This window comes from Erinaceus europaeus, chromosome 2 (assembly GCF_950295315.1).
Source record: "Erinaceus europaeus chromosome 2, mEriEur2.1, whole genome shotgun sequence".
In the NCBI taxonomy this organism is placed as follows: domain Eukaryota; kingdom Metazoa; phylum Chordata; class Mammalia; order Eulipotyphla; family Erinaceidae; genus Erinaceus; species Erinaceus europaeus.
In genome coordinates, this window is record NC_080163.1 from 190868916 (window position 1) to 190888303 (window position 19388).

The 19388-nt window shown below is 51.2% G+C and overlaps 2 protein-coding genes across 4 annotated transcripts in view; both read left to right on the forward strand.

Moving 5' to 3' along the window:
• The window catches only part of ATP1A3 (ATPase Na+/K+ transporting subunit alpha 3), a 30318-nt gene extending 22520 nt beyond the window's left edge, over nt 1-7798 (forward strand). For both annotated transcript variants that reach the window (XM_007532916.3, XM_007532917.3), the window contains exons 15-23: nt 28-178; nt 300-468; nt 3594-3748; nt 3828-3951; nt 5212-5357; nt 6188-6318; nt 6706-6807; nt 7085-7176; nt 7426-7798. In XM_007532916.3, coding sequence (XP_007532978.1) covers nt 28-178; nt 300-468; nt 3594-3748; nt 3828-3951; nt 5212-5357; nt 6188-6318; nt 6706-6807; nt 7085-7176; nt 7426-7454 — 1099 coding nt within the window. In that variant the 3' untranslated portion in view covers nt 7455-7798. The remainder of the gene's footprint in view (nt 1-27; nt 179-299; nt 469-3593; nt 3749-3827; nt 3952-5211; nt 5358-6187; nt 6319-6705; nt 6808-7084; nt 7177-7425) is intronic.
• A 4928-nt stretch (nt 7799-12726) lies between these two features.
• RABAC1 (Rab acceptor 1) lies at nt 12727-16301 on the forward strand. 2 transcript variants are annotated; one of them, XM_007532915.3, is made up of 5 exons: nt 12727-12894; nt 13173-13385; nt 13817-13914; nt 15867-15968; nt 16051-16301. In XM_007532915.3, the coding sequence occupies exons 1-5, from the start codon at nt 12839-12841 to the stop codon at nt 16137-16139; spliced, it is 558 nt and encodes a 185-aa protein (XP_007532977.1). In that variant the 5' UTR covers nt 12727-12838; the 3' UTR covers nt 16140-16301. The 2 variants fall into 2 exon arrangements, with proteins under 2 accessions (XP_007532977.1, XP_016047965.1); XM_016192479.2 differs by lacking the exon at nt 12727-12894 and adding an exon at nt 12900-13033.
• The last annotated feature ends 3087 nt before the right edge of the window (nt 16302-19388 follow it).

The window sequence follows — 19388 nt, forward strand, 5'->3', positions numbered from 1 at the left end:
GACCATACCCTGTTCTGCCCTTCTCAGGGACGCCAAGGCCTGCGTGATCCATGGCACGGACCTCAAGGACTTCACCTCCGAGCAGATCGATGAGATCCTGCAGAACCACACCGAGATCGTCTTCGCCCGCACGTCCCCCCAGCAGAAGCTCATCATTGTGGAGGGCTGCCAACGACAGGTGGGCTGGGGCTGTGCCCTCCTCTGAGGGGATGGGGGACCCCTGAGTGTGAGGGAGGAGAGGCTGGGGGACCCCTGGGTGTGAGGGAAGAGGGTCTCATCCTTACCTTCTTTCCCTCCAGGGAGCTATTGTGGCTGTGACTGGGGATGGTGTGAATGACTCCCCTGCTCTGAAGAAGGCTGACATCGGGGTGGCCATGGGCATTGCTGGATCTGATGTCTCTAAACAGGCAGCAGACATGATTCTGTTAGATGACAACTTTGCCTCCATTGTCACCGGTGTGGAGGAAGGTGAGTTGGCCAGGGTGACCATGGAGATGGAGTCGCAGCACAAGGCCCAGGAAGGGCAGGGGATTCCAAAAAGACCTCTCCTTGGGGAGACCTGGAAACTCACAGGGCCCCTGGAAGAGATCGAGTCCCACCTTTTCAGTCTCTGCCCACCCACCCCACCCCCATCCTCACCGCCCACCAGTGGGATCAAGACTGAGCTGATGTACTTCTGGATCTAGCACAGGAGGGTGAGACAGTCTTGGAAGAATTTATTTAAAAGATGTATTATGGTAGATAGCATAATGGTTATGTAAGAGACTCTCATGCCTGAGGCTCCAAAGTCCCACGTTCAATCCCCCTCACCGCCATGAACCTGGTCCTTACATACAGTTAGTTATGTGTGCACTTAACTGGATGTGCCACTGCCTGGGCTCTAATTTTATTTACTGATGAGAGAGAGAAGGAGAGAGGAAGAGAGAGAGAGAGATTGACACAGACACCAAGAGAATGAGACCAGAGCATCACTCTGGCCTGTGCAATGGCCAAGTATAAGCTCAGAGCCTCATGCTTGCAAATCTTGAATCCTTGCTTTTACTCTGGTGCCACCTCCTGGGGTACTACCTTTGGAAACAGTTTTTGGTTTTTTTTTTTTTTTTGAAACATTTTATGAAACATTCTGAGGTACATGTTGGGAAGCAGGTAGTGCTGAGGGGCCCTAATGAACCCCTTCATCAGTTCAGGGCTCAGGAAAGGTTCCTGCATCTGTACTGGAATTTTCACGCAGAGCAGTGTAGGGAGGAGACTTTCTGACTGAGGGAACTGAGTGTGCACAGCAGAGCGAGCTTTGCTCACTCCATGTCTGAGGGAACATCGAGGAGGCCGAGCTGCAGAGCCAACAGGCACCACTTCCTGATGGGTCTCGATGTGGCCACAGATGGGACTTGCTCCCATTTCATTTCATTCTGGTCATTAAAGCAATTTGAGATAACTATAGGAAAATGCAGAAAAGCATTAAGAAGAAAATTGGAATCACCCTAACCTCACCATCCAGAAATAACCACTCTTCACACTGTGGTGCATTTTCTTCCCGTTTCTCTCTCCCATTTGAAATGCCCCTGGAGGATAAAACAATTAATGATAAGAGAGAACTCAAGCAGTAAAGCTGAGTGTAATGTGCCAAATTAAATGCCCTTCTCCATTGCCTTCTGTGCCCGAGAGGCAGCCCTGGCTAACCCTTCCTCATCCCTGAAACAGCTTTGCACCTGCACTGGGGACACACACACACACACACACACTCGGACTCTGCTGACGTTGCCTGGCATCATGCTGGGTGGTGACACAGCTGTGTCTCGGGGGCAGTGAGCTAGAGCTGTGAGCTGAGGCACATGGTTCCCGCCTTCAGGAGGACTAAGCCTTAAACAAGTTAGACAAATTAAAAGGGTAGCAGACAGGGGGTGGGAGAATAGCATAATGGTTATGCAAGAAGACTTCCATGCCCGAGGCTCCAGAAGTCCCAGGTTCAGTCCCCACGCCCCCACCCAAAGCCAGAGCTGAGTAGTGCTCTGGTTTAAAATAAATAAATAAATAAATAAATAAATAAATAAATAAATAAATAAATACACACACACAGAGACTGGGAGCCAGGATGGGGGAGGGCGGTGCAACAGGGCTCCTAACTAGACAAGGGAAATCAGCACCACTCTGCTACATGCAGTGTCATCAGGGCTCGAACTCGGAACAGCAGGCATGTGAGTCCCACACATTTACCAGATGAGTCATTTCCCCAGCTGCTCCTCAGTGACTTAAAAAAGTTTTTTAATTGCCACCAGGATTATCACTCGCTCCATGTCTGCATGACAAATCCACTGCTCCCTGTGGCCCTTTTTCCAATTTCTTTTATAGGTGGAGAGAAATTGAGAAGGTAGTGGGAGATAGGGAGAGAGACTTGCAGCTCTGCTTCACAGTACGTGAAGCTTCATCCCGTGCAGGTGGGGACCAGGGACTTGAGCCCAGGCCCCTTGTGCACTGTAATATATGTGTTCTGGGAGTCGGGCAGTAGCACAGTGGGTTAAGCACACGTGGCACAAAGCGGTGCAAGGACCAGAGTAAGGATCCCAGTTCGAGCCTCCAGCTCCCCACCTGCAGGGGAGTTGCTTCACAAGTGGTGAAGCAAGTCTGCAGGTGTCTCTCTTTCTGTGCTTAACCCGCTGCACTGCCGCCCAACTCCCCGCAGGTGTCTTACTTTTCTCTCCCCGTCTTCCCCTCCTCTCTCCATTTCTCTCTGTCCTATCCAACAATGAACGACATCAACAACAACAATAATAACCACAACAAGGCTACAACAGCAAGGGAAACAAAAAAGGGGGGGAAGACCTCCAGGAGCAGTGGATTCATGGTGCAGGCACCAAGCCCCAGCAATAACCCTGGAGGCAAAAAAAAAAAAAATTGTGTGTGTGTGTGTGTGTGTGTGTGTGTGTGTGTGTTCTACTAGGTGTGCTGTGTCCTGTCACTGACCAGCACCACCCCTTTTTTTTTTTGCCTCCAGGGCTCAGTGCCTGCTCCACAAAACCACTGCTCCTGGAGGCTATTTTTTTTCCCTTTTGTTGTCCTTGTTGTTTTATTGCTGTTGTGGTTATTGTTGTTGTTATTGATGTCGTTGCTGTTGGATAGGACAGAGAAAAATGGAGAGAGGAAGGGAAGACAGAGAGGGGGAGAGAAAGACAAACACCTGCAGACCTTCACTGATTGTGAAGCTATCCCCGCGCCCCCCCCCCCCCCCGGCAGGTGGGGAGCCAGGGACTAAACCGGGATCCTTATGCCGGTCCTTGCGCTTTGTGCCACATGCGCTTAACCCGCTGCGCTACCGCCCGACCCCCCCCTTTTTTTTTAACCAGAGCACCGCTCAGTTCTTGCTTATGGTGTGTGTGGGGGGGGGTTGAACCTGGGGCTTTGGAGCTTCAGACATGGGAGACTCTGCGTAACCACTATGTTATCACCCTGCCTCCCAAAGTAATTGCATTGAATGGGGAATGAGTTCAGGCATCTGCATAGAAAGGCTGGCTGAGTGGGTTAGGAAGGGTGGGTGGGTGGAGTAGGTAGGGACAGTGGGAGGGCTGGGCCCAGGGTCAGAACCTGTCTCCCTGCAGGCCGCCTGATCTTTGACAACCTGAAGAAGTCCATCGCCTACACCCTGACCAGCAACATCCCTGAGATCACACCCTTCCTGCTCTTCATCATGGCCAATATCCCCCTGCCCCTGGGCACCATCACCATTCTCTGCATTGACCTGGGCACCGACATGGTGAGTCCTGGCCAACCCTGGGTCTCTGGGAGAGCAAATGTCCCCTTTGTCCCCAGCTCACCTGGCCCCTCCTGTCCAGGTCCCTGCCATCTCCTTGGCCTACGAGGCTGCAGAGAGTGACATCATGAAGAGACAGCCCAGGAATCCGCGCACTGACAAGCTGGTGAACGAGAGACTCATCAGCATGGCCTACGGGCAGATCGGTGAGGAGCTGCCCCTCGCCCACCCACCCCCACCGCATTCCCCCCACTCTACCTGCATGGCCAGACACCAGGGTCTGGACAGTGCCTGGTCTGTAGTGTTCCACGAGTGGACATGGAGAGCCTGCAGGTGGGTGGGTGGTGGACATGGAGGAGGGGCCAGCACAGGTCTGGGGATGCAAGGAGCATACCCAAGGAGGGCAGAGGACATAAGTGGCAGCACCAGGGTTGGCCTCAGACTGTCCACCTCTGAACCAGCTGCTGTGCCCACCTCCCTGACCACAAGGTCAAAATCATCCTCTGAGGACAAGAGTCAGTCCTCTTCCTCAACTGGCTGCCAGAGGTGAGGTATGCAGAGCCCTGCAGGTGCTGAGCTGCCTGTCACTGGAAATATTCTGCAAAGGCCAGAGAGCCCTGAAGAGGTCGTCTCTGACGAAGGATCCTCAGGGCTTGTTTGCTCGCTTTTCCTTATCTCTCTCTCTTTCTGACATTTCCTCAATAATTTTTTTAGGTTTTTTATTTTTATTTACCTATTACTGGATAGAGACAGAGACAAATTGAGAGGGGAGAGGGAGATAGACAGAGAGACACCCGCAGCCCTGCTTCACCACTCATGAAGCTTCCCCCTGTAGATGGGGACCAGAGGCTTCAATCCGCATGCTTGTGCATTGTAATGTGTGTGCTTAACCAAATGTCACACTGCCCTGTTCCCTTCTCCCCCCTTTTTTTTTTGCCACCAGGGTTATTGCTAGGGCTTGGTGCCAGCACTACATAACTACCACTCCCAGCAGCCATTTTTTCCTTTATTTTTTCTGTTTTATTTGGTAGGAAGAGAGAAATTGAGGGAAGGGAGGTAGGGAAAGAAAGAGATGGGCACCTGCAGTCCTGTTTCACTGCTTATGAAACTTCCTCCCCTGTAGGTGGGGAGCAGAGACTTGAACCTGGGTCCTTGTGGGTAGTTAAAAGTGTGCACTCAACTTGGTGCACCATTGTCTGACCTCCCACCCCAGGGCTTTCCTGATGGACATATAGTCTAAGGCAGGTGGGAGTGACCCCCAGCTTCTCTTGCCTGTCTCGGGGAGCCTATTTGTAGACTCATATCCAGCTGCCATTTCAGGTTGCCTCGAGGGGTCCAGCCCTGATGCCCAAGCAGAACTGAGGTGACCCATCGTCTTCCCAGGATGTGTGTGAGGGGGTCTCCAGGGAGACCGTATCAGCTGCCAGCCCCCACCTTAACCTCTCTCCTCCTCCCTCCTCCCCCAGGAATGATTCAGGCCCTGGGAGGCTTCTTCTCTTACTTTGTGATCCTGGCGGAAAATGGCTTCTTGCCTGGCAATCTGGTGGGCATCCGGCTGAACTGGGACGACCGCACCATCAATGACCTGGAGGACAGTTACGGACAGCAGTGGGTGAGTGGGGCTGGGACCGCAGGCAGAGCCCTTGCCTGCAGTGGGAGCCAGGGCCAGCAGCAGAGGAAGGCCTGAGATGGCTTGCCCTTTGCCCTGGGGGCTGTGGAGACTCTTACCTGGCTCTTGGGGCCTCCTGGGCAGCTGGGTCCAGCCCAACTGGACGTCATGTCCAGGAGTCAGACTCTGCCCTCCTGCTCTCCTCCCTGCCTGTCCCTTCTAAGCCCAGCTAGTGTCTGTCCCCTCTGGAGGTCTCTGGGTCCCTTATAGACAACTGAGGTAATCACTGATCCTTCTCCTCACTCTACACCTCCTGATTCTCCTCCTCTTCCTTCCCTTCCTTCTCCTCCTTTTTTTTTTTCTTCTCCTCCTTTTTTGTCATCAGGGTTATCACTGGGGCTTAGTGCTTACGCTGTGAATCCGTCACCCTTGGCAGCAATTTTTCCATTTTGTTTTGTTTTGTTTTATTTTATCTTATCTTACTTTGTTTTATTGGACAGAAATTGAGAGGTATGGGGAAGATAAAGGGGGGTAGAGAGAGAGAGAGACACCTGCAGACCTGCTTCCCCCCTTGTGCAGCTTCCCCCTGCAGGTGGGGAGCAGGGACTCCAACCAGGGTCCTTGCATATGATGTGTACCCTTAATCCGGTGTGTCACCACCTGGCTCCATCCTGATTCTTCACGTCTGAAGCCGTGGGGGACCATGTGGGCAGTCTCTACAGTGCCCTGGGGCCCACTCAGAGGGTGCAAATACCACCCCCCCCAACTGGGTCCCCTGGGGACGTGGTCTGTTTGTGGGCGGAGCCGCTCTAAGCCTGCCCCCTCACCCACAGACCTATGAGCAGAGGAAGGTGGTGGAGTTCACCTGCCATACAGCCTTCTTCGTGAGCATTGTGGTTGTCCAGTGGGCTGATCTGATCATCTGCAAGACCCGGAGGAATTCAGTCTTCCAGCAGGGCATGAAGTGAGTGCTTGGCTGCTTGTAGGTCTGTCTGTACCCCTCTTTTCATTATGTTTTTTTTTAACCTCCAAACAGACTTTCTATTAGGAAGTCACTGTCTTCTCTGTCTCCTTGTACAAGAGAGGCTGACATTGGATCCCCTTGCAGCCTATGCAGTCTGTCTGTATCTCCCTATTGTCTCTCCTTTTGTCTTTCGGCATCTCTCTGTCTCCTGAGGTTTACCTTTTGCCTCTCTGTAGCGCCTGGTCTCTTGTTCTCCTTGTGTCCCCCTGTCTCTTGCTCTCTACCCTTGGGTGGTCTCTCTCCCACTACCCTTGGGTGGTCTCGGTCTCTGGATTGGGGTGCCTGGCTGGTTTTCCCCACCCAGCCCTGCCCATCTTGTGCCTCCAGGAACAAGATCCTGATTTTTGGACTGTTTGAGGAGACGGCTCTGGCTGCCTTCCTATCCTACTGCCCCGGCATGGACGTAGCTCTTCGCATGTACCCTCTCAAGTGAGCACCCCTCACCAGTCCAGGGGCCCTCAAACACTCCCCCCACCACACACAACACACACAGCCTGGGGCCGTGGATCTCAGCCTCCTGCATTCCAGGGGTCTCTGAACCCCCACCTCTGTGTCCTCACAGTGGGGCACTCCACAGCCCCCAGTCCACAGCTGTGGTGGGGGTGCCCCTCACCTGTGGGCGCCAGGGACTTGCCCTCCTCCACCCCGTCCTCTAGGACTCTGTCCTGTACCCCCATTCCCATACTGAAACCCTCTGTCTCTGCAGGCCCAGCTGGTGGTTCTGTGCCTTCCCCTACAGTTTCCTCATCTTCGTCTATGATGAAATCCGCAAACTCATCCTGCGCAGGAACCCCGGGGGTGAGGGGGCAGACTGGGAGGACAGGCGGGGCAGGGGTGCAGCTGGAGGGAAGTGGACTGGAGAGGGTTTGGGGGACTGGACTTGTTTGACACTGACCTTGCTCTCTCTGTCTCCCCCTGCCGGTGTGTTTCCCTCTCTCCCTCCCTCTCTTTGTATTAACCCTTCCCACCTTCCTCTCTTCTCTCTGCTGGTACTTCTTTCCCCACTTGTGTCTCTCTGTCTCTGACTTTCTGCCTTTGTCTCTGCAGGTTGGGTGGAGAAAGAAACCTACTACTGACCTCAACCCGGCCACGTCGCCCATCTCTTCCTGCCCCCCCCATGCCCAGGGCAGCCCCCTCCAGGCCACCCCCATTTTGTATTCTGGGGAGAGGGGCCCTCTCTCCCTGCAGCCCCGTCTCAACCCTCAGCCCCTCAAGTTATCTCCTGCCTCTCTCCCCCTCTGGCTGGCTTCTCTCCCTGCCCCCTGCCTCTCTCCCCTCTTCTCCTTTCTGTGTCTCTGTTTCGCTCCCTCTCTTCACCCCGGCCCTGCAGCCCCCTCCCTGGGCTCTTTTTTACTCCTCTTCACCTGGCTGATGCCATCTCTGGTTCTGGACAACTATCAAATATATCAGTGGGGAGAGAGCGGCTGTGCGTGTGTTGTGCTTACTTTCTGGATGGGTGTGGGGGGTAGTGAGCTGCCTGTGTGGTGACTCATGGAAGCCCAGAAATGGAGCCTGGCTCCAGCTCCGGAGTCATGGGCTTGGGGAGTCATTCAGCAGTGGGGTGTCAGCCCCGACAATGATGATGTGAGAGTGAGGGCAGCTTGATCTCACCACATCAAGGGGGTGATCAGAACAGGGGAGTCATAAGGACTCATATTGGGGATCTTCTCGTGTCGTGTCGAGGGGGGACCCTGGTGATGAGGAAGATGACAGTGATTCACTCAAGTGCACCATGTGTCCTGCTCTCTTCTAAGCACACTTTGTGTATTAAAAAAAAAAAATGTCTGTAGCACATGGTGCAAAGCGCAAGGGCCAGAATAAGCATCCTCGTTCGAGCCCCAGCTCCCCACCTGCAGGGTCATCACTTCACAAGTAGTGAAGCAGGCAGGTCTATCTTTCTCTCCCCCTCTCTGTCTTCCCCTCCTCTCTCCATTTCTTTCTGTCCTACCCAACACGACAACATCAATAACAACAACAGTAACTACAACAATAAAACAACAAGGGTAACAAAAGGGAATAAATAAATAAATTAAAACATGTCTGTCTAGGGGTGCAGGCCGTGCATCTGGTTGAGCACACACGTTCCTCTGTGCAAAGATCCGGGTAAAAGTCCTCACTCCTCACCTGCAGGGGGAGGCTTCACACGATTGATTAAAAAGTGCTGCAGCTCTCTCTCTCTACTTCTCCCTCCCCTCTCTGTCTTATCAAGTAAAGAAAAGAAAAAAGAGGGGGGCTAGGTGGTGGTGCACCTAGTTAAGGACACAGCTCTAAGCACAAGGACCCACTCAAGGATCTGGATTCGAGCCCCCTCAGCTCTGGTGTCTGCTGGTGCAGGGGATTGAACCCAAGACTTCAGAGCCTTAGGCATGAGAGTCTTTTTTGCATAACCACTATGCTATTTTCCCCACTCAAGAAATCAATCTTAAAATTAAAAACAATATATTTATTTGCAGCCCAGGAGATGGCACAGCAACTAGAAGTTTAGACTTAAAAGTATGATGTCGGGGCCAGGCAGTGGTACACCCAGTTGAGCGCACATGTTATCAAATGCAAGGACCCAGGTTCGAGCCCCCACTCCTCACCTGTGGGGGGGGAGCATTACAAACAGTGAAGTAGGTCTTCAGTTGTCTGTTTCTCTCCCTCTCTACCTTCCTCTCCCTGCACAATTTCTCTCTGTCCTATATCAAATAAAATAGAAAAGAGAGTCATGATGCATCTTTGCATAGAAAAGGTAAGTCATGACTTTTTGAACAACCCAATATATATATATATATGATATTGCTCACTTAGTAAAACAAGTACCATTCTCTGCATGTGGCCCTGGGTTAGAACCCCACCTTCATGGGAGCACAAGGTGGGATTCCAGAGATAGTGGAGTAATGTTGCAGTGTCTCTCCCTCTTTTTCTTTTTTCTCATCCATTCCTCCTTCCTCTCTCTCTTTCGCTGTCTTTCCTTTAAATAAAGCATAAAAATTGGCTATTGGAGGGGGGTCAGGCGGTAGCGCACCGAGTTAAGCGCACGTGGCGAGGCGCAAGTACAGGTGTAAGGATCCCAGTTTGAGCCCCTGACTCCCCACCTGCAGGGGAGTCGCTTCACAAGCAGTGAAGCAGGTCTGCAGGTGTCTGTCTTTCTTTCCCCCTCTGTCTTCCCCTCCTCTCTCCATTTCTCTCTGTCCTATCCAACAACAATGACAGCAATAACAAGAACAACGATAAACAAACAAGGGCAACAAAAGGGGAAAAAATAGCCTCCAGGAGCAGTGGATTGGTGGTGCAGGCACTGAGCGCCAGCAATAACCCTGGAGATAAAAACAAAAAGGCTATTGGGCAGTGTTCTTTTTTTTTTTAAATTTTTTACTTATTCCCTTTTGTTGCCCTTATTGTTTTATTGTTGTAGTTATTATTGTTGTTGTTATTGATGTCATCATTGTTGGATAGGACAGACAGAAATGGAGAGAGGAAGGGAAGACAGAGATGGGGAGAGAAAGACACCTGCAGACCTGCTTCACCACTTGTGAAGCAACCTCCCTGCAGATGGGGAGCCGCGTCTCAAACCGGGATCCTTACTCCGGTCCTTATGCTTTGCACCACCTGCACTTAACCTGCTGTGCTACCGCCTGACTCCCTGGGCAGTGTTCTTAGGCATACAGGAGGCTCTGGGTTCATTCCCCAGTGTAATAAATACTAATAATACATATTTAAATAAGTAACTGGTGATGAGGAAGTAAACAGAACACGGTAGTGGTTAGAGTCTGACTTATTTGGAGCTGGGAGATAATCCACCTGCTATGTGTGATGCCCCAGATTTGAGCCCTGGCACCACATAGGGTCATCATCACAACACCTGGTGAAGCTCCATGGATGATGTCTGCAGTGCTGTGATCTCTCCTCTCTGTCGCTATATACATCTGAAATAAGAATGAGTGAAGAAAGTTGACCCGGGAGCAGTGGAATCACACATGCAACATTAAAAAAAAATCATGAGGGCTGGATGGTGGTGCACCCAGCATAAGGCGTACATTAGCATAAGCAAGGTCCCAAGTTCAAGTCCCCAGTCCCTACCTGCAGTGGGGACACTTTATGAGCAGTGAAGCAGTGCTACAGGTCTCTCTCACTTTCTCTCTCTTGCTGTCCCCCTTTCCAATTTATTTATCTTTGTCTCCACCTCCTCCCCCCAAAACAAGAAAATATAAATAAAAGGAAAATAAAAATGGCCACCAGGAGTAGTGAATTCACCATTCAGGCAGGCACCAAGTCCCAGCAACAAACTTGGCGGCAATAAAATAAAACTATAGTTCATTCCTTTTCAGCTTGGGACCCTGAACACACCCAGGAGAGTGGGGCTGGGGAGTGCGCTGCCATCCCCCTTGACAGAGGTGTCTTTCCCACCTCCTGAGAATGCTGTGCCAGTCCATAATGTTTTTTGATTTTTCACTGTTTGATGATAACTAGTTATTTAATCTTCAAATTTAAGGCAGACATCACGAATGCATTTGTCATTCTTCGAAAGTCAGATTTATAGAAATTACATAAAGTCTGTTGCCCCCTTTTTTTAGTATATATTTTATTTATTTTCTCTTTTGTTGTCCTTGTTGTTTTTCATTGTTGTTGTAGTTATTATTGTTATTGATGTTGTCGTTGTTAGGTAGGACAGAGAGAAATGGAGAGAGGAGGGGAAGACAGAGAGGGGCAGAGAAAGATAGACACCTGCAGACCTGCTTCACCGCCTGTGAAGCGACTCCCCTGCAGGTGGGGAGCCGGGGGCTCCAACCGGGATCCTTATGCCGACCTTGTGCTTTGCGCCACCTGCGCTTAACCCGCTGAGCTACAGCCCGACTCCCCCTCTTTTGTTTTTTAATGAGAGACAGATATAGAGAGCAAGACACACACACATACACACAGAGACCAGAGCCCTACTCAGCTCTGGCTTATGGTGGGTAGTGCTGGGGATTGAGACCGGGACCTCAGAGCCCAGGCATTAGAGTCTTTTGCAGAACTATTATGCTGTCTCCCTGCCATTTAATATTACTTTTACATTTGAGAAGGCTGAACTCTGTAACAATTACATCTTTCATCAAAGTGTAGTGACAACAGCAGTGAGGCCTTAAGAGACCTTAGATGTGATCTCTGGCACCCCCTTATGCCAGATTTGAGAACTGCTGTTCATCCTCTGTCTTATTTTCTCTCATAAATAAATCAACAAATATTTGAAAGATAATAAAGTTGTGGCCTAATAAGTGACACAGTGGCTAGAGCTTTGGACCCTCAAGCATGAGGTTCTGAATTTGATTCCCACCATCAAATACACCAGAGATTTTGGTTCTCTCTCTCTCCCCACCCAGCCACTCATTCGGTTTTTGTTTTTTTTTTTTTAAACTACAGCCTTGCTCAGCTCTGGTTTATGGTGGTGGGTGCCAGGGACTGAACCTGGGACTCAGAGTCTCAGTCGTGAAAGCCTTTGGCATAGTCATTATGCTGTCTCCTTCACCCTCTTTCCTTCACTCTGTTAGTAACTAAATAAATCTTAAAATACTACTACTAATGATAAAATATCAGGACTCTTTCAAAGTCTGTATGCTTGGTATAACTGAGCCATAACCCCATGCAAGTAGGAGGCTCCATCAAGGTGCAGATTAATCTTCAGGGGTTCAGGGAGAGGACAGTTGAACACAGCCTCAATTTCCACCTACCTGACTTGATTTTAATATCCACTATCCTTTCCCTTTCTCAATGTCCCTTCCTGTCCAGAAGTGCAGTGTGTGTGTGCATGTGTGCGTGTGTGTGTGTGCGTGTGTGTGTGTAGGTTCCTAGCCTTAATTCATTAAGGAAGTCCAGTGCTCCCTACCTCATATTCCCCCTCCAGCAGTCATGACCCTGTGTCTAGCCTTAGCCTTAAGGAAAGAAGGAACAGAGTCACATGAATGCACTACAGTTTGCCTATTCAAAAATGTGCTTCATCAACTAGCAGCCTCAGCATCACCTAGAAACCTGCTAGAAAAGCAAAATGTGCCTTGCCCATATCTGCTGAACCAAGACATCTAATTGTTTTATTAAGCTCTCCGAGTATGTTATATGGGAAGAACAGCTCTACAAGGTCCCCCTTGTATGCTGCACAAGAGCAGTGCAGGTAACCAGCCTCCGCCCTCAAAGCTCTCACACTGCCCTGAACCGTCCCCTCACCTTCCTCTACACTACAATTCCCATAATGCCCAGAGGCGTATGTCGGCGCTTTATGTAACTACAACTCCCAGGGTATTTTGCGAGCACCATCATGGCGCCCGCGCTCCCAAAGAGTATCAGAACTACAACTCCCACACTGCTCCGCGGCAGAACCACCGCCTCCCCGGCTCCGGAGCGGCGCCACGTCTGCTCCGCTGGGCGAGGCCGGGCTCGGGCAGGGCCAGCGGGGTCTCCGGGGCCCCGGGCTCGTTACAGCGGTTCCACCCGTCACCACGCAGTCATGGCGACCGAGAAGGACCAGCAGATGGATGCTGAAGCTGAAGGGCTGAGCGCCGCGTGAGCACGCCGACTCTAGCCCCCCTGACCCGAGACCCGCGAGTCCTGCCTTTCTCTCCTCTCTTCCCTCGGGTCCTAGACCTCCGGGTCCGCACACACACGAGTCCAGGACCCTGGACTCCACTTGGAGGACTCGAATGTGGGTCATCAGCCCCCTTCTCTCCTGGGCCTAGGGGTCTTGAGCCCTCTTCCCCCTAACCCCTCCCCATCCTTGGCCACTGGGTCTCCCTTTCTTGCTTGGGGGTTCGATCTACCGCTGACTTGTCCCCACCCACCAGGACCCTGCTGCCGAAACTGATTCCTTCTGGCGCGGGGCGGGAGTGGCTGGAGCGGCGCCGCGCGACCATCCGGCCCTGGGGCACCTTCGTGGACCAGCGGCGCTTCTCGCGGCCCCGCAACCTGGGCGAGCTGTGCCAGCGCCTGGTTCGCAATGTGGAGTACTACCAGAGCAACTACGTGTTCGTGTTCCTGGGCCTCATCGTGTATTGCGTGTGAGTGCCTGTCGCCCCAGCCCACCTCACCGGGACCCTCCGCCCCGCCCCCCCCGGGCCAAGCCCCGCCCCCGGGCCTAGCCCCGCTTCACTGCACTGCTGCCCCTTCGACCACTCCCAAGGCGTCTAGCCCCTCTGAGGTCCCACCCACCAGGACCACCCACTCTCTGATTGGATAGACCCTCCTGGACACGCCCCCTATCCCGTTCAGCCCGCCGTCTATAGCTAGCCCAGTCCCTCTCTGCCCAGGACCCTCCCCTCTTCTCTCAGGCCCTTTAAACAACCTGACTAGGACGAGATCAAAGTGTAACCAAACTTAGCCTGACATTACCTTGTCCCAGGAACTGGCCTGCCACTTGCAGGTGAAGCTCAGGGCCTCCCTGGCTAACCCAGTCCCAGCCAACTAACGATGCCTTCCTGCCCTCCTCCAGGGTGACGTCCCCTATGCTGCTGGTGGCTCTGGCTGTCTTCTTTGGAGCCTGTTACATCTTATATCTGCGCACGTTGCAGTCCAAGTTTGTGCTCTTTGGTGAGAACCCCCCCCCCCCCCCCCCGCGCCCAGACAGATTCCTGACCTTTCAAATCCTGGTCACTTGGAATGAAGCTCTGGACCCCAAACCCATCTGCCCAAACTTAGATCCATACTAGATTCCCCCACATCATATTCCTTAATATCTCTGAGACACTGGATGAGCCCACTTATTCTCAGCCCCCGCTCAGAACGCACTGTCCGTCCAGCTTCTATTCCTTAAAACTTGGCACTTGCCGGGAGTCGGGCGGTGGCGCAGCGGGTTAAGCGCACGTGGCGCAAAGCTCAGGGACCGGCGTAAAGATCCCGGTTCGAGCCCCCCGGCTCCCCACCTGCAGGGGAGTCGCTTCACGGGCGGTGAAGCAGGTCTGCAGGTGTCTATCTTTCTCTCCCTTCTCTCTCTGTCTTCCCCTCCTCTCTCCATTTCTCTCTGTCCTATCCAACAACAAAGCAACGTCAACAATGGCAATAATAACCGCAACGAGGCGGCAACAAAAAGGGGGAAAAATGGCCTCCAGGAGCGGTGGATTCATGGTGCAGGCACCGAGCCCAGCAATAACCCTGGAGGAAAAAAAAACTTGGCACTTGCCTATTCCCTCCTCCCAGAGCTCTGGGTGGACAGAATCAGCTGCAGGTACCCACATAGGACACCAGGTAGCGATGTTAACACGGGCCTAGATCTGTCCCTTCCACTTTTCTGCTTCCTGGAATGGGAACTTAAAAGGTCCTGAGACTTCTCAGAGAGGGAAGATGAAGCCAGTGGTTCATAGAATCCCAGACTGGCACCACGAACTCCTAGAGTGACAAGAGGGACCTGAGTCCCCACCCAGGTGAAGCTCAAATTTGGATTGAGGGCAGGGAAGACCTGGGATCAGACAGAGACCTTCGGGGGCCTGCAAATAGCATACAGGACTGAGGTGGGTGGGCTGGGTGGTGTGGCCTTTGGGACAGATGGGCACAGACATGCTCAGCTTCCAGTTACCCACAAGAAGCCAGAAACTCTCCCTGTCCTGTGAGATCATTTTGCTTTACCAGCCACAACTCACATGCTTGTGAAACATGGTACAGGCTCTAAAAACACAGCTCCAGGGGCCCGGTGGTGGCACAGCTAGTTAAGTGCACATGTTACCATGCACAGGGACCCAGGTTTGAGCCCCTGCTCCCCATCTGCTGGGGTGGAGCTTCAGAAGCGGTGAAGCAGGTCTACAAGTGCTTTTCTGTCTTTCTCCCTGTTTCCTTCTCTCTCACCTCCCCCTCAGTTTCTCCCTCTCCTGTTAAGGAAAGAAAAAATGGCCACCAGGAGCAGTGGATCTGTCCTGCAGGCATCGAGCCCCAGCGATAATCCTAAAGGGGTTAAAAAATAATAATAAGAGGGATGGGTGGTGATATACCCAGTTAAGCGCAAATAGTACTAAGTGTAAGGATCCAGGTTCGAGTGCCCAGCTCCCTCTGTGCAGGAGGGAAGCTTCACAAACTGTGAAGCAGGTTTGCAGGTGTCTCTATTTCTCTCTATCTTTTCCTCCTCTCTTAATTTCTGTTTTTCTTATCCAATAAAATGGGTAATCCTGAAGGCAAGCTCCGTGTCAGGCCTGACCCCTGTGCCCCTGTTTTGAAAGTGCTGGTCTGCATGTGCAGATTGGAGCAGGAGAACCCCAGCTTGTGTGTATGTTTGTGTGTTGGGGTGGGGTGGAGGGGGAGCAGTCTGGGAGCTTCCTCAAAGAATGGGGTGAAAAGGCAGAGTGTGGTGACTGAGGAAGATGCACTGTGTTCTGGGGGAGAGTGGGGATATCAGAGAAATGGCTGTGTCTGGGCCTTTAGAGGGCCTTAATGTGAGCAGTTTGGACTCTTCCCCAGAGGCCCCCCCGAGCTGTGGGGGTGGACACAAGGGGCTTCTCTGGGACCAGAGGCCAGGAAGTGTAGGAACAGGTGCCAACATGCTGTCTGCTCCCCAGGCCGTGAGGTGACCCCAGTCCATCAGTATGCTCTGGCCGGGGCTGTCTCCTTTCCTTTCTTCTGGCTGGCTGGTGCCGGCTCGGCTGTCTTCTGGGTCCTGGGTGAGTACAGGGTGTGAGCGGCAGGGGGCTTGGGAGGTGGCAGGTGAGGGCACAGGGCCCTGAACGCTTGGCTTCTCCACAGGAGCTACCCTTGTGGTCATTGGCTCCCACGCCGCCTTCCACCAGATAGAGCCACTGGAGGGGGAAGAGCTGCAGATGGAGCCCGTGTGAGGGGCCTCTCTGACCCCAGCCTCCCAAGCCAGTGCTCCCTCCCTGCCCACACTTCCACCCTGCATAGTCCTGATGCTTCAGCCAAAGGCCTCCTTCCACCACAAGCCAGGGAGGGACAGCAGCTTTGGAAATAAAACTGTTACAGTTGTCATTCAGCAAAAAGCCTCCCAGGGTCATTTGTGGGTTTGCTGGGAGTGGTGCTGGGGATGCACGCTGACTACAGAGACCAAGACAGGGTAGCAGGGGGGCGGTGTCGGGGCTGAGAGTAGGGCAGTTGGCACACCTGGTTGAGAGCACATGTTTTTTTGGGTTTTTTTTGTTTATTTTTTATTTATTTATTTATTTATTTATTTTTTACCAGAGCACTGTTCAGCTCTGGCTTATGGTAGTGGTGGAGATTGAACCTGGGACTTTGGAGCCTCAGGCATGAGAGTCTGTTTGCATAACCATTATGCTATCTACCCCTAGCCCGAGAGCACATGTTATCATGCACAAGGACCTGGGTTCAAGCCCCTACTTCTCCACTCCCTAGAGGGGGAAGCTTCACAGTGCTACAAATGCTGCAGATGTCTTTATCTCCCCTTCCTCTCAATTTATGTCTCTATCCAATAAACAAATAAAAAAAAATTTTTTTTTGCCTCCAGGGTTATTGCTGTGGCTCGGTGCCTGTACCACGAATCCACTGCTCCTGGAGGCCACTTCCCCCCCTTTTGTTGCCCTTGTTTTATTGTATCGTTGTTGTTGTTGTTGTTGGATAGGACAGAGAGAAATGGAGAGAAGAAGGGAAGACAGAGAGGGGAGAGAAAGACAGACACCTGCAGACCTGCTTCACCGCCCGTCAAATGACCCCCCTACAGGTGGGGAGCTGGGGGCTCGAACCAGGATTCTCACGCCAGTCCCTGTGCTTTGCCCCATGTGCACTTAACCCACTGCGCTACCGCCCGACCCCTGAAAATTTTTAAGAAAAGAAAGAGAAGGGTGGTCCGGGAGGTGGCGCAGTGGCTAAGGCACTAGGCTCTCAAGCATGAGGTCTTGAGTTCAGTTCCTGGCAGCACATGTACCAGAGTGAGTGATGTCTGGTTCTTTCTCTCTCTCCTATCTTTCTCATTAATTAATAAATAAAATCTTTAAAAAAAGAGAGAAAGGGAGCCAGGTAGTGATGTACCTGGTTGAGTGCACATATTGCAGTGCACAAGGACCTGGGTTCAAGCCCCTGGTCCCACCTACAGGGGGAAAGCTTCACAAGTAAGCAGGGCTGCAGATGTCTGTCTCTCTATCTTTCCCTCTCTCTTTTTCTCTCTTTTATTACCAGAGTGCTGCTCAGGTCTGATTTATGATTTATGGATCTGGTGTAGGAATTGAACCTGGGGCCTTGGAGCCTCAGGCATGAGAATCTCTTTGCATAACCATTATGCTATCTACCCCCACCATATCTTTCCTTTTTAAAAATTTTTTAAAAATTATCTTTATTTATTTATTGGATAGAGACAGGTAGAAATCGAGAGGGAAGGGGATGATTGGGAGCAAGAGAGACACCTGCAGCCCTGCTTCACCACTTGTGAAGATTTCCCCCTGCAGGTAGGAACCAGGGGATTGAACCTGGCTCCTTGCGCATTGTGACATGTGCGCTCAACCAGGTGCGCCACTACCTGGCCCTGTCCACCATATCTTTCTATCTTTCCCTTTCTACCTCCTCCTCCCTTCTGTTTCTGTCTCAATCTAATAATATACATATGTTTAATTTTTTTTTTAAAGGAAAAGAGTCAGGAAGAGTGTGTTGGGTCTCCAGGATCAACCCCACATTTAAGGAATTTTTAGGAGGACTCTAGATCTAGTTGTCCACAGCTGCCATTTCGTCACAATCCAGGTTGTTTCTAAGCATTTCATGGGAAGGAGAGCAAGTTTTGTGCACAGTGATTTTTTTTTTTTTTTTTTTACCAGAGCACTGCTCAGCTCTGGTTTATGGTGGTGCAGGGGATTGAACCTGGGACTTCGAAGCCCCAGGCATGACCGTCTGTTTACATAACCATTATGCTATCTACCCCTGCCCACAGTGCATATCTTAAAGACTTTTTTAAAAATGAAGTTCCATGTAAATATATATATTATTAATATTTATTTATTCATTCCATTTTGTGCCCTTGTTTTTGTTTTTGTTGTTGTTGTTATTGATGTCATCATTGTTGGAAAGGACAGAGAGAAATGGAGAGAGGAGGGGAAGACAGAGAGGGAGAGAGAAAGATAAGACACCTGCAGACCTGCCTCACCGCCTGTGAAGTGATCCCCCTTGCAGGTGGGGCCCAGGAGGCTCAAACCGGATCTTTATGCTGGTCCTTGCGCTTTGCGCCATATGCGCTTATTATTATTATTGTTGTTGTTGTTGTTGTTGTTGTTATTCTAGCGTTTGCCCTTCTTCCGTAGCCAGTCAACAGCGTCAGCTTGAAAGCTGTCAGGAGCTGCTTGTTGCTGGCTTTGAAAGTGACTGGGATCCATGTGGATTCAGTCGGCTAGGAAGGATCGTCAGTTTCCCCAATGAATGGGTACTCACGGGATGCACCACGAGAAGGTCGATCCAATGCATCCCATTATTATTATTATTATCATTATATAAAGGTATAGGCTTCTTTTTCTATTCAGATGCATTCTTCAATGTGTCCACAAGGCGGCAGAAAAACACCACCATCTGGTTTTTTTAAATGAGGTTCCATGTAAACATATATATTGTTATCTAAAGAAGATACGGAGAGTCTCTTTCTTATTTATTTATTTATTATTTATTTACTTTCTCTTTTGTTGCCCTTGTTGGTTTTTATTGCTGTTGTAATTATTGTTATTGATGTTGTCGTTGTTAGATAGGACAGATAGAGATGGAGAGAGAAGGAGAAGATAGAGAGGGGGAGAGAAAGACAGACACCTGCAGACCTGCTTCACGGCCTGTGAAGTGACTCCCCTGCAGGTGGGGAGCCAGGGGCTTGAACCGGGATCTTTATGCCGGTCCTTTCGCTTAGCGCCAAGTGCTTAACCCGCTGCACTACCACCACCAGACTCCCCGAGAGTTTTTTTCTTATTCAAATGCATTCTTCAGCGTGTCCACAAGGTGGCAGCAAAACACCGCCATCTGGTTGTTTCTAAGCAGTCTCTGTAATGTGGCTTTTTGCCCAGTGGATTTTTTTTTTTTCTTGCCTTCAGGGTTATTGCTGGGGCTCGGTGCCGGCACCATGAATCCACCGCTCCTGGAAGCCATTTTTT

Excerpts from the sequence above, each read along its gene's own strand:
- RABAC1 (XM_007532915.3), top strand. The coding sequence starts at position 12,839 with ATGGCGACCGAGAAGGACCAGCAGATGGATGCTGAAGCTGAAGGGCTG. Across the intron at positions 13,915-15,866 it reads GTCCAAGTTTGTGCTCTTTG|GCCGTGAGGTGACCCCAGTC; the intron begins GTGAGAACCCCC and ends TCTGCTCCCCAG. Across the intron at positions 15,969-16,050 it reads GGCTGTCTTCTGGGTCCTGG|GAGCTACCCTTGTGGTCATT; the intron begins GTGAGTACAGGG and ends GCTTCTCCACAG.